The 13594-nt window shown below is 41.6% G+C and overlaps 1 protein-coding gene across 4 annotated transcripts in view; it reads right to left on the reverse strand.

Annotated features, from left to right (window-relative positions):
• Positions 1-205: 205 nt before the first annotated feature.
• The window catches only part of mfge8b (milk fat globule EGF and factor V/VIII domain containing b), a 43679-nt gene continuing 30290 nt past the window's right edge, over positions 206-13594 (reverse strand). For 2 of the 4 annotated variants that reach the window (XM_083763865.1, XM_083763863.1), the window contains 6 exons: positions 12131-12312; positions 10992-11147; positions 9326-9470; positions 6665-6849; positions 6398-6553; positions 1666-4715 (listed from right to left, as the gene is read on the reverse strand). In XM_083763865.1, coding sequence (XP_083619991.1) covers positions 4572-4715; positions 6398-6553; positions 6665-6849; positions 9326-9470; positions 10992-11147; positions 12131-12312 — 968 coding nt within the window. In that variant the 3' untranslated portion in view covers positions 1666-4571. Of the gene's footprint in view, positions 4716-6397; positions 6554-6664; positions 6871-9325; positions 9471-10991; positions 11148-12130; positions 12313-13594 lie in introns of all 4 variants that reach the window. The other 2 variants (XM_083763864.1, XM_083763862.1) reach the window with 2 other exon arrangements.

Consider the following 13594-nt stretch of genomic DNA (forward strand, 5'->3'; position numbering starts at 1 on the left):
CCTTTTATATTGAAAATGGCCACAATGAATTAAACCTTCGGATTTATACCATCTTTAACTCAGAACGCCTGCATTTGAATTATTTACTGGATGGATCCTTCATCCCTCTCTTTTATCCTCCTATGAAAGGACCATGGCCGTTGCTCTCTCTCTCTCCGACACAGAGTAGAAGGATCGGTGTGGATCAGTCATAATAACGGCTGTGTATATTTAAAAATTTATTTATTATTTTTCAGATACAAAGGCCAAACATAAAGAAGTCGTCAGAAAACACAATGTTAAGAAAAAAAAGAAAAGAAAAAACATCAAATCAAAGCCATCATATGGTCAAAAAAAGGTCAAACTATGATATTAATATCCAATAAAAACACATCTTTAATCATAGAATACCTGAACAAGGAGACTGAATCTCTAGGAAACGTGAACCTTGGTGAACAAAACAACACCTAAGTCAACAATCCTATAGTCCTACAAATCCAAACAGCACTAACTGCTGTCAGTGTGTAAGAAGGACGAGGGTTAGTCGAGTAGGGATCACATTTCACGCTGGAAAACAGAAATGTATACCCGTTAAAGCAACACAAATGATATACTCTGCTTCTGAGAGGTGGTGGCGAATACAATGCATGCAGACGCAAGATAAACACGGCAAATGTTTTTTTGGGGGAACTTCCCGTGGCATTGTTAAGTATTGTACAGTGTTTGACACTATTCAACCACTACTACCATCTCTCCATGGCACTACCATGTCCACATGCAAGCTCCTGCAACAATTCACATTGTAATGCTATTGAATTAATATTCTTTTCTTATAAAAAACAAAACAAAAACGAATACAGTATCATATTGCACATAAGCCCATAACTTTGAATTAATGGAAGTCGATATAAGGATGACAACATGAGTTAAGGGGAGAGAGAAAAACATTATGGGCTCCATTTTCGTCACTGCTAAACCCCTTATCCCTAAACTTCTTTGCCTTTTTTTTTTACTATTTTGAAAAACATTTTTGAATAGTTCAACTAGCCAATCTACATTGACACATTGTGAGCTTGTAGACTGGCCATTTTAACTATTCAAAAATGTTTTGCAAAATAGTAAAAAAAGGGAAAGAAGTTTAGGGATAAGTGGTTTAGCGGTGACGAAAATGGAGCCCACATGTCAGATTTGTGACTTGCTGTCCATTCAGTACAGCAGTAAAAGAAAAATGTTATTTGATTTTCAAAGCCTTGTTCAACTGTAATGCAGGTTCAATGCAGATGCATAACATTAGACCCTTGTGTAGAACATTGGAGACTGTGGCAAAACATGTGAAGAGTTATTTTCCAAAATAAAATACATCATATCCAAGGTGAGGAGAACATCATTACGATTAATTTAATCATTCATCATTAAAAACGTTCTTCATTTCTTTACATGAGACATCCCAGCCAGTAAATCTGTCTCCTTGTTGACTACCACAGACTTAAAGGAGTAGTTCACCCCAAAAATGAATTGTTTTAGGTTTTTGGTCATATTTCTAAGGACCTAAGCCAATCATTTGATGACTGGCGGAGTCTCCGGTAGGAGAAACAAACAGTCTCCATATTGTTGTCATCGAAAATACTTTTTTTTTTTTTTTGAGTGAACTACTCCTTTACGATAACCGTTACCATTTTTGTTAGAACTCCTCAAATCCTCTCATTTTGAAAAAAAAACCCCTCTTCATTAACATTATTAAGTCATGTGAACAAATCATTGTACAGTAAAAGAGTACAGTATATACAAATGCTGCTAACAACGCTAAGCTCCATTAGATCATCTTTGCCATTCCTCTATGAATCGATCTATGAATGAACAAAACAACTAGATCTACTATTGTTCTCCTGTGTAAAATACCCTTTTGGTTTCACAATATTTAAAATGTCAAAAACACAAAACACAAAAAATATATACTGTATATTAAAGAAAAATCCATAATTAAAAAGTGCCACAAAGAGAAAAGGGAAGGCACACCTCAGTGTGCGGCGCGTGTGTGTGTGTGTGTGTGTGTGTGTGTGTGTTTCAGTAGCGTGTCCAGTGCCAGTACGATCTGACCTGAGGCCAGGCATCCATCAATATTCATACATTTTCTCTTCTCTGTTTACAAACACAACCTTAATCATTTTTCTCAAAAAATATTTCTACTTATAGCTACTTTTCCCTCGTATTAGTAAGGATTTGTGTTTGTGAAATGGCAGCAGTTTTTTATTTTTTTGTTAATGATCAAAACAATTTCCCATAATCCTTGTTTTGTTATTGTCCAAACCTGCATCAGATCCCTATAACACAGTGATAGTGCCTTAAGGAGATACACTTAAACTCATTATCTGAGGGAATAGCTAAACCTATTATTTAAAATGAATATTTTTCTATTTTTCTTTTACACAAAATCACGTTTATGACAGAATCTCTCATGGCATGCTTGTTGTTGACACAATGACCCATTGTATAATGAAATATAATGGAATTAATCTGATCAACAACCGCAATATTTTAATAGTCTATGTATGGAATGGGTATTTTATCGATGACCAGTAAACTATGTGTTCGTACGATTGTGGGCAATTATTACACAAACGTGTTTACTTTGATAAATTAATTTAGCATTTAGTTTTATTCAGTTATGTACACAATACATGAATAGTTAGTATTCTTAAATATATTACTTGCAGACTAGAAGATCTTTATAGAAAACTATATTCTAATGAGTCAAATCTCAAACTAATTGTGTAAAATAACAAACGCAAAGCTTATTACTTTCCGAATCACTGCTAGAAACACTAAAGCACACATGCCTGCTGTCAAAGCAATATTCTTTTGTTACATCATAGCTATTTATCTGAATTGTGGCGATATGGAGACAAAGTTTCCGAGTGATTAGTTAGCATTCCAAAAGGCCGGGTCATACTCAGACCTGAACTGAATTTGTCATGTGATTATTTTCCATTTATCTTATTTCTAATATACAATAAACACACAGTAAAAGCTCTTCGTGAAATGTGGAAAACCTTGTATACAATGTATAGACAGTGCTGGCAGCACCCACCCATGTTTTCCATGAACGGAAACAGACCACACCAACCCTAAAAGCAAGGAATTCCTATTGTCTCTGAAAGTGGACATAAAATGTATAAGCGTGCGTTAGCTTGGTAGAGGAGCTCCCCTCTCAGTCTTTGAGGTTTGGCTTTGCCCAGGTAGAAGTGGTTCAGGGTCAGAGTCCATACAAGCACCAGCTGACACAGCAGTACTCTCTATCCCCTGACCCCTGACCCCTGACCATATAGCACTTCACAACTGGTTTTGGTTGACCTTCTCCATCGAGTCCTAATCCAACAATACCACGCCCATTCCACTAAACAAACTGCTCCAAATTCGTGACCCTGAGGGAGTGTTGTGCTAGTCGTGACCCACTCTTGCGTGACGACTGGCTGATGTATACTATTGAAATATGACGACCCAGGCTGTTTGGATGGAAAACAATTACACACTTCCTCTCGCCTTTCAAGTGATCATAGATCTGGAGATATAGTATTATTATTCTATCAAATAGACAAGATCAATATAAATAAAATACAACTTTGTTCCCCCCCCACTGACAATTATGAAAGATCCGTCATGACAAACGATGACTGCATGCGTCTTTTCTCCCCTCAAAGCGATTGCCGAATCATTAAAGCCAAATTGGACTAACAATGCGAATGTTATGATCTAATATTATGATTTATTCGGTCAGACATCTGTTTGGAAAACGAAGAAATTAAAAAAAGGATGAAGTGTGTGAGATCAACTTAACCACGGGCCATGGAGCCAGAGATTAGAGGAATCTGACCCATCCATCCAGGGTTGTTGGAGTGCTGCTGGTGGTGGTGGTTGCTGCCCCCTAGGGCCAAGGGCAAGGCAGTGCAGGTGTGGCTCAGTCAGAAGAGGAGAAGGGATAGAAGGTGAGGAAGGAGAGGTGCGGGGTAAAGGCAGTGGTGGAAAGTAACTAAGTACTGTACTTGAGTACAGTTTTGAGGTACTTTTACTTTACTGGAGTATTTCCCAATTCTAATACTTCTACACTCCACAAAATCTCAGAGGCAAATATTGTACTTTTACTACACTACAATTATTTGAAAACTTTAGTTACTGTAGTTAGATTTCGATTATTATTATTACAAAACATACATTAACCACCTCAGTCCTATATACATTTTGGCCATTCGAAAATAGCCGATCTACAAGCTCACAATGCGTCCCGATGTGACGCCTTGTGAGCTTGTAGATCTGATATTTTCCAAAATATTTGTATACATTCGAAAACTTGTGAAATGGGACGCATAGCGAGCAGTGTCGAGCACGTTCTACTTTTGGTACTTTAAGTACATTTCGATACGAATACCATGTACTTTTACTCCAGTTAAATTAGAATTCTGAACTTTCAACTTGTAAAAGACTATTTCTACATTGCGGCCATTGATACTTTTAAGTCCAGTAAAACATGTGAGTACCTTTCCCACCACTGGCTGTGAGGAGGTAGAGGTGGGGTTGGGGGTGGGGTGGGGTGGGGTTTACTCGTCGCAGCCCAGCAGCTCCACTCGCAGGGTGATGCGGTCGTGCCACGCCCAGGGCAGCACGCGCACGTAGCGGCCGTAGACGGGCGCCTCGAACACGTTGATCTTGTGCACGTTGTTGTCGGAGTTACCCATGAAGATCTGGGGTTGAGACGAGCCAATCAGGACAAAGTGTCAAAACTCAAAACGTTACAAAACCAAATCTAAGTTTTAACGTTAATTAATGCTAGGTGAAGCTTGGGAGTGTAGACTACTAGAGCAGTAGTGGCTACCAAACACCCAAAAGAGAAATTAGACATTTGCCCGGGACCAAAACTAGTGAAAATAGCACATCTACAAGTTCACAGGTGTGAGCTAGATGCAGGTCTGCTACTTTTACTACTTCTTAAACATTAGTTTTGTAATTTATGGAATTCATTTTATTTCTTCATGAAATGACTGAGAAAAATATGTTTTGAAATAATAATTAAAAACAATAAAGTGTAATGTGTAGAGTAGTTGTTAATGAGAGCCAGATGTGAGGTTTCAACTCTGTACTGTAGGTTAGTAATATGTCTGAACATTCACTGAATTCGGTGTGATTTAGATTATTCTTATTCTTATTATTATTCATAAAAATATATGAGTTTATGAGTGGTTTTCATTCTGACATAAATTGAGGATACAAATTCTAAATTCAATCCCTCTGTTTTGGTTACTTTCACTGGACACAGGTGCACTGACTGCACATCTGGCATTTAAATTCATAGTTGGATGAATTGTTACATATTTACCAAAGACTGATACGAGCCAAATGTCAATCGGATTGCTTCCAGATGAAGAAATGAATACGTCACCTGAAAAGTAAACTAATAGCTTTTCCTTCTGCCTCAGATCTTTTCTTTATTCTACTGTCCCTTCTCACTGCTGAACACTAATATAGGTCTAGCTTCCCTGCCTTGAACACAGCCGTTGGAAGGTCTTGCCAAGATGCACAGATACATAGTGGATGATTTAAACCCCTATATTCCGCAGTGATGGGCAGAAACTTTGTATTATTAAATGATTAAGCAGCAGCAGCAGCAACGCACAACTCCATGCCAAACAACACGACAGACAAGCCTGAGGGACCAGCCGAAGAAACAGTACTCTCCTCAGCAGTAGTAAACATGTCTAAAGGTAATCTCAGTAGGGACCAGTTGAGTGTCATCTACAATACTAATCTCTTCAATAACAGAATTGATTTGTTCAGATTTGATCGGAAATTACATTTAACGCTCCTCTCTCCCTCTCCTCTCCTCTCTCCCTCCCCCCTCCCTCTCCCTCTCCCTCTCCCTCTCCCTCTCTCTCTCTCTCTCTCTCTCTCTCTCTCTCTCATTAGCAGGCAACAGTGCAGCACTAATACTATCTCTCTCTCTCTCTGTTTCTGGCACAACAGAAAAATGATGATATTATTATCCGCCCAGTGGAAAAAGGGGGTGCTGTTGTAGTGCTGTCTAGGGAGCAATATATCACAAAAGCAAAACAGCAACTTAATTCGAAACATTACATAAAACTTTTGAACAACGCTCTGGCCAATATGACAAAAGAATTCCACAGCGTCATTGTTGACGTTAGGAGTCGCGATGGATTTCGGATGATGCATCTACATTTTTACTTGACTCCCCTATGCTTGCTTCTTTCTACTTACTGTAAAATCCACAAACAGCCTTTTGACAACCCTCCTGGCCGCCCTATTATTTCGCGAAATGGCACCATAACCGAACCATTAAACCATATGTAAAGAAACTGCCGCCATTAATAGAAGATACTACTGATGTTCTAATCGAGCTGTCTGAACTGACCTTGTCTGTCCTGGTGGTGGAGTCTTTGACTATAGTCCAGGACTGTCCGTCGTCACTATGGGCCACCTTGAAGGCGCTGACAAACTGAATATTGCCAAAGTCCTTGGCTCCCTGGGTGATGATGCCTGAGATTCTCTTAGGACGTCCCAGGTCCACCTGCACACGTAGCATTAACAAACACAGAGCAAGATAAACATTTTAGAGCTGTTGTACTTCTCACAATAACAGAAGATAATTTCGTCATGTTTAGTACAGTGTCTTCCCTACCTGCAGCCACTCAGAGCGGTCATTGGTGGCAGCGGTCCAGGCGTTGGTCTTTCCCTGTTTGTCCAGGCGGGCATAGTGGGCGTGCCACGTGAACGCATCGATGCCCCACGTACGGAACGTGCTGGAGGCCGAGAGCTGGTGGTCCGTTACCAGGCGAGACTTCACACCGAGGGGCTCGGAACAACCTGCCGTGTTCGAATACACCGCTGAGGTGAGACGAGAGACATGGGGACATGCAAGCAGCTGAAGCTAGTGATGTGAACAAATACAGGGATGTTATGTGAGGAAATGGAAGACCAAGGTGCCAGCTGTTTAAACTATAAACTACCTGAATAACCTCGGATGAACTCTAAGCAGGCAGAACTATTGTTCGGAGAGTCAGCACATCACGAGTTCTGAAAAAAGGTTCTGAGACCGGCCATCAGAAGTTCGGAATGAAGTCAATTTGTAGTAATTTCGATATGCGTAGTTATAGCCTTTCTAAAGATAAGTTCAGGCGTAGGATGGTGCATGTATTGGCCTATACTGAGATGATACGCTGAGGTAGGCAAATTAAGAAAGATACAGTAGAGTTACATGAAAGTTCTCTAGGTCAGGTAGGTTTACACATCCACAAATAAACATGACTTTAACTTTATACTATGCTATGCATAGAAGCGATATTGTATCTGTTTTTATGCAGTGGCCCTACCTGCAGCAACGTGAAGAAGCACAGAGACAGCCAGACATGCAGTGAGATAGAGAAGCACAGCAGTGCATGCAATGGAAAAAGACGTGAACCATCAACCATGCACAGAAATGTGGAGCCAGGAACCGGGCCAAGGTCTCCACCAGCTGGTTACCTACAGTAGATCAGTGCTTTTCAACCCTGCTCATATCAAGGCCCATTATATATTCGGCATGTGAGCCACAGACCAACATTTTAAGTGATTTAGCCTCTCAAAATGTAGAATATTTAGATTTAGTCAATTCCATGCATTCCAAGCAAACGATTAAAATAATTGTGAAGACTTCTTGAAGATTAAGTAGTACAGATGTTTACCAATAATTGAACTCTTGAGAGAGTAAAATGAAACCAAATAGACCCGTAAGGGTCCATTTGGTTTCATTTCTTGGTCTCAAGAGTTAAAGATCTAAAAGGTCCATTTGGATACGAACTCTCCATCATTTAGCTGGGGACCATGTACTGTACATATTTGTTGTATGTTTGTCTCTGTTTGACGTGGACATGCCTTCGAATGTTTAAGCCAAATTATGGTGTTGTAATGTGTGAGTCAGCTTTTGGTGCTTTGAACCTTAAAGACAGTAACTCTCTTTTTGTTTTTTGTTTGTTTTTTCATGAGAACATGTTTGCTGACAAAAGGCTGGATATTGGCTGGATAAAGGCTGGATATTGATAAAGATCTACAAGCTCACAACACATCACAACGATGCAGTGCGTTGAGCTTGCAGAATGCAGATTGGCTATCTGCCACAACAGAGTTTATATCAGGCTTTAAACTCCCATATATTGATCAAAGTCAGAGTTTCTGTCTTTAAGGTTCAAAGCGCCAAAAGCTGACACACATTACAACACAAGAATTTGGCTTAAACATTCGCAGGCATGTCCACGTCAAAGAGAGACAAACATACAACAAATATGTCAAAATAAAAGTGTGATGTCCACACCAGAGATAGACACATGGATGCATGCCCAAAGCCAAAGAGACAAAATATTCCACGTTTTCTGACAAACATTAACAGAAAAGAGAGGAACATGGGTGTTTGTAATGAAGACAGAATGCTGGCAGCAGATACACACTGGCGTCAGATGAAAGCCAACAGAGAGATCAATCGACGTTTTGTTGCAGAAGAGAAGAAAGAAACCAAATATTATCTTGGCTCAACTGGCATGCGTGACAACACTCAGATGACGGTATGACAAATGTGGATTTTGCGGTTTCCAAGAAAACTCCTATTGCTTTGCACCCTGCGTGTCTGTGCCAATGTTTCCAATGCATCCATATGGATCCATTGTTAAATGACCCGACGGTACTTTTGGCTAACAGAGGATTGTGTACAGTAAGTGTGTGTGTGTGTGTGTGTGTGTGTGTGTGGTTGTATGTGTTCCAACATTCTTTATGAGTTATGATCAGTGCTTACTGCTTATAGTGTACAGAACTACTTCATAAGGGTGTCTGGGTGGTGCAGGCAGGGTAAAGTCACTGCCCACCACCACTACCATGGGAAGTGGAGTTGGCCCGGGCGCTCCAACAAGCACAATTGGCCCTGTTTACGGATCAGAAGCAGGCACAGGAGGGAAGTCCCAGCTTAATGGAAAGACTTCAGGTGATGTAGCACTAGCACCACCTTTGGGGAGGGCACTAAACAGCTAGAAAGTGAAAAAAGACTCAACTATCGCCACAAGAGCGTTGAAATTCAGAAGCAAAGGCTGGTGAAGGAGCATTAAAATGGTGAATGGTGAAGCGACAATTTTCCACACTATTGCCGTTGTTTTCTTCAGTGAAAAAAGCTAGTCGACAAACATTCTTCGTCATTGTTTTAGTAGACGAAATGAACACTGCTGCTCAGCAGAGGTGTGGAAACGTGTTTCGTCCTCCCAGTGAAACTTGAAAGACAAAGAAGAAACATTGTGTGTGTGTGTGTGTGTGTGTATTTTACCGTTGAGCTCACAGCCAACCAGCTCCATTCGCAGAGTGCAAGCTTTGCGGCAAATCACTGGGATGACACGGATATACTGGGCGATGATGGGAGGGTCAAACAGGTTGGTCTTGGTTCCATCGTTGTTGACATTTGCTAAAAACACCTAGAGAAAGAGCATACTTTAAATGTATCAAATTGATTGATTTATTTTACTGGTTGCTCTGCATTATAATGTTATGTTGGTGTATTGTTTTGACTGTATTTGTGAATTGTAACCTCGGCTACATTGAAAATGAGGGCTTGCCCTCAACTGTATTTCCGAGAATAAATAAAGGTGATGATTGATGATGATGATGATGTGCACGACCTCATTCATAACCCACAAATCTGTGTTGTTAGACAACGGTTTCTGTTGTGTCTGACATCAGTGCATGTTACGTTTACGTCCGTTGACCCAACTTCAAGTCACAAGGTAATTTTAATATACACATGTCATTCTACCTCTCTCTTTCCATCTCTCTCTCTCTCCCCTCTCTCTCTCTCTCTCTCACACACACACACACACACACACACACACACACACACACACACACACACACACACACACACACACACACACACACACACACACACACACACACACACACACACACACACACACACACACACACACACACAAACACACACACACACACACACAAACACAGGGTACAGGCTTTAGTTCCGACACTATTATTGGCCCTATTATTTAACAGTCATTAGACCGACAACCTATACCTCAAACCCTAACCTAACCATAACCGCAAGCACGGGAGCAGCGCATGTTTGAGCGCTAGTCTGACCGTTGTTCACACATGTCGGACTAATGCTCCGTCAGAATTACCATTGGATCCCCAAACAAAACACACATATTTTTTTTAACTGTACGCACTTGCCTGTCATGGAGAGGGAGAGAGAAAGATAGAGCGAGCGAACAAACAGGAGAAAGGAAGGGAGACGCTCTCCCTATAGCTATTTCATATTATAAGAGATTACAATATTTACAATTGAACACATTGCCCTGCTGTGGAAACAATAAACTATCTGCTATGGAAATGGTAAACAGTCTCTGTTCCTCGCCTTAATGTGGCCTGTCACTGTTCAGTTTCAGGGACGGCCCCGTCTGCGGTTCATATCCCATATCCCGGAGTGACGGTGACAATGCCATTGCCACAAAACGACAATCATACGTGGCTCTGTGCCTGGGTGTGGAGTGTCCAATTTTATAACATAATACAGGGATTCTCAAAAATTTTGGCTGGGGACCCCCGGAAATGTCTATTATTATTAACATAATAAAAATTGTGTTAATAAATACACACATTTCCCAAAAGGAAATGTGTGTATTTCATTCAATCTGAGCAGAAGCAGAGACAAAAAATAAAGTGATTAAAAATAAATAGAATGACCATCAAAAGCAGAGTCATATTTCCCAGCAAATCAAACCCTGCCTGTTCTAGCTGTTCTAGCTGTTGTTCTGTGATGTGGTCAGTGTTATGCTAGAGATGCTAGCTGGACTGTGTTTTGTTACAACCCGGTTATGGTATTTGTTTTTCTACATACCAGGCCCGACAGCAATTACAGTAATGTATGCTCCAATCTTGTAGAGTTGTGTATTGTTGTGGTTGTAGTATAGTAGACTCACATGGTCCTTCCTCTGGTCATCTGTTCGGTACATGGTGTACGTTTTGCCGTCCAGGCTGGAGGCCACTTTGAAGGCTTTGATGAATTCGGCGGAGCCCATGCAGCTGGCGCCCTGCGTCACGATGCCCGTGAAACGCATCTTCCTCTGCACGTTGATCTGAGACCACAGACATACAGGGACACCAGTCAGTCAGTCACGGTACTATGTTGACCTGAGACCACAGACATACAAGGACACCAGTCAGTCAGTCAGTCACGGTACTATGTTGACCTGAGACCACAGACATACAAGGACACCAGTCAGTCAGTCAGTCACGGTGCTATGTTGACCTGAGACCACAGACATACAAGGACACCAGTCAGTCAGTCAGTCAGTCAGTCACGGTACTATGTTGACCTGAGACCACAGACATACAGGGACACCAGTCAGTCACGGTTCCATTTCACAGGATGTTGATCAATCGATCACAGTCAATTCCCGCTGGAGCCCTGTTTGTTCTGTCTTTTGTCTGCCCTCGCTCAACTTCCTGCCTCTCTACAGTAGTCTCTACAGTAGTTTCCAAATATTTTTGGCTCAGGGCACCCCTGTAAATAACGTTTTGATCCACGGCACCCCTGAATTACATTGTTACTTTATATCTATGGCATATATTACAGATTATATGTAAATATTTCCCCCTAAAACACAGCATGTCAGGAAGAAAACTGGAGAGAATATCCGTTTCCATTATGACAGATTGAAAATAACTTGTTACTTTATACTTTTATCCCTATCCTAGGGGGAACAATTGCCAAGAATAGACGATCTTGGCGAATGATTCCCCCCCAACGTGTCGCAACGCAACACATTGTGAGCTTGTAGTTCTGATATTTTTGGCGATGGGGTTTATGTGGTTAAACTGAAGTGATATTAAATTCCAAATATTATCCTGAGGCACGGCCCTGGACTTGCATCACAGCACCCACTTTGAGAAACCCTGCTCTACATTTTCCTGTCTGAATGAACGTAAAACACAGTGAATGCAATCTCTATTTCATATCCCAAAAAAAAGTCCCATTGTGTCAATCCAAAACCAATAAAGCTATTGGACCGCTTTCTAGCTCTCCGTCACCCAATTCCACCCCAGCATTCTTTCTGACCTCAATCCAGGGGTTCCTGTCGTGCGAGGCAGCCGTCCAGGCGTTCACCAGGCCCTTGTTGTTCAGCCTGGCCAGCTCCGGGCCCCATCGCTGGAGGCCCAGCATGCGATACTGGACGGACGACGTACTGATCTGAGCCTCAGCAATACCTCCACCCTCCATGCCCATCAGAGAAATGCAGCCTGAAAGGAGGTGGAGATGTAGGGAGACAAGAGGGAGGGAAGAGTTTAGATTTGAGATCAAACATCATGGCTGAAGCGAAATGCGAGGCCTTTGAACGTAAAAAATAAATAAATGTTGCACTGTGGTTTCCCTACTGTGGTTCCATTTTGGAGAAGTGTGACCAAGTGGTTGGGTTTTTACTTTTTACATATCTCTGCTGTCCAGAAGAAACCTCATAACTCCAAAATTTCAGGAAATTTTAAATATAAAAATTTAAGGAAATGACCATATATTTTTTAAACGATGCAATACTGCCTCATCAAAGTTGGTGTTGTGACATTAGATATTGTCAATTACTTGCATGAGAAGGACAGAGGTGGTGGAGTTAGCTGATTTAGCAGACAGTTTGAGGGTCCAATGGAGTTAAGAGGTTTTGTCCAATGCTTTTTTTACTACTTTCCATTGGTTCAATATTCGAAACAATACACAAAAACATCTAAAACCTCAAAAATGGAGTTATGAGGTTTCCTCCGGACAGCAACGATATGTATGGTAATCCCACTGTCAATAGTGGTCCCAAGATATTCGTAGCTGCGACGACCCTCTCCACCATCTCCCCACCCAATGTCAGCTGCGGAATAGTTGTGGAGGTGATCGCTCCTCCGAGGGCTTATGAGGTTTTGTCCAAAGTGATTGCTTTTGGTTCAATATTTTTTTAACCAACACACAGACATAAAGGGTGTTCAACAGCACTGATTTATGAGGGGGGGAAAAAGAGTTAGGTGGTTTCCTCCTGACAACGAAGAAATATAACCTACAGGACTGTTTCCCAAACAGTGGGTCAGGACCAATCTGTGGGTCGCGGATCCATTTCTGTGAAAACACGGTCAGTGGCCAAAGACACATCGCTGTCTGCCTTGAGTTCCTTCGTTAAAAATGTACGGTTAGTGAGTGTGTGTGAGTGAGTGAGTGAGTGAGTGAGTGAGTGAGTGAGTGAGTGAGTGTGTGTTTACTGGCTTTGGCTTGGTCTTCAACCAGCCAAAATACACGTCTCCCCCCTTCTCCGCTCCCTCCATTGGCTCCCGGGCGCTTCCCGCACAGAATACAAAACTCTGATGCTGGCATTCAAAGCAACCAAAGGCATGGCTCCCCCGTATCTCACAAGTATGATCGTACCCTACAAACCCTCCCGCGCACTCAGATCAGCCAAAGCAGGGAAGCTGGAGGTACCTTCACTAAAAACGCCGGGACAACGCTCCACACGTCCCAAACTCTTCTCCCTTCTGGCTCCAAAACTATGGA

The sequence above is a fragment of the Protomyctophum parallelum genome (genome assembly GCF_964188405.1).
Source record: "Protomyctophum parallelum genome assembly, chromosome: 4".
In the NCBI taxonomy this organism is placed as follows: Eukaryota; Metazoa; Chordata; class Actinopteri; order Myctophiformes; family Myctophidae; genus Protomyctophum; species Protomyctophum parallelum.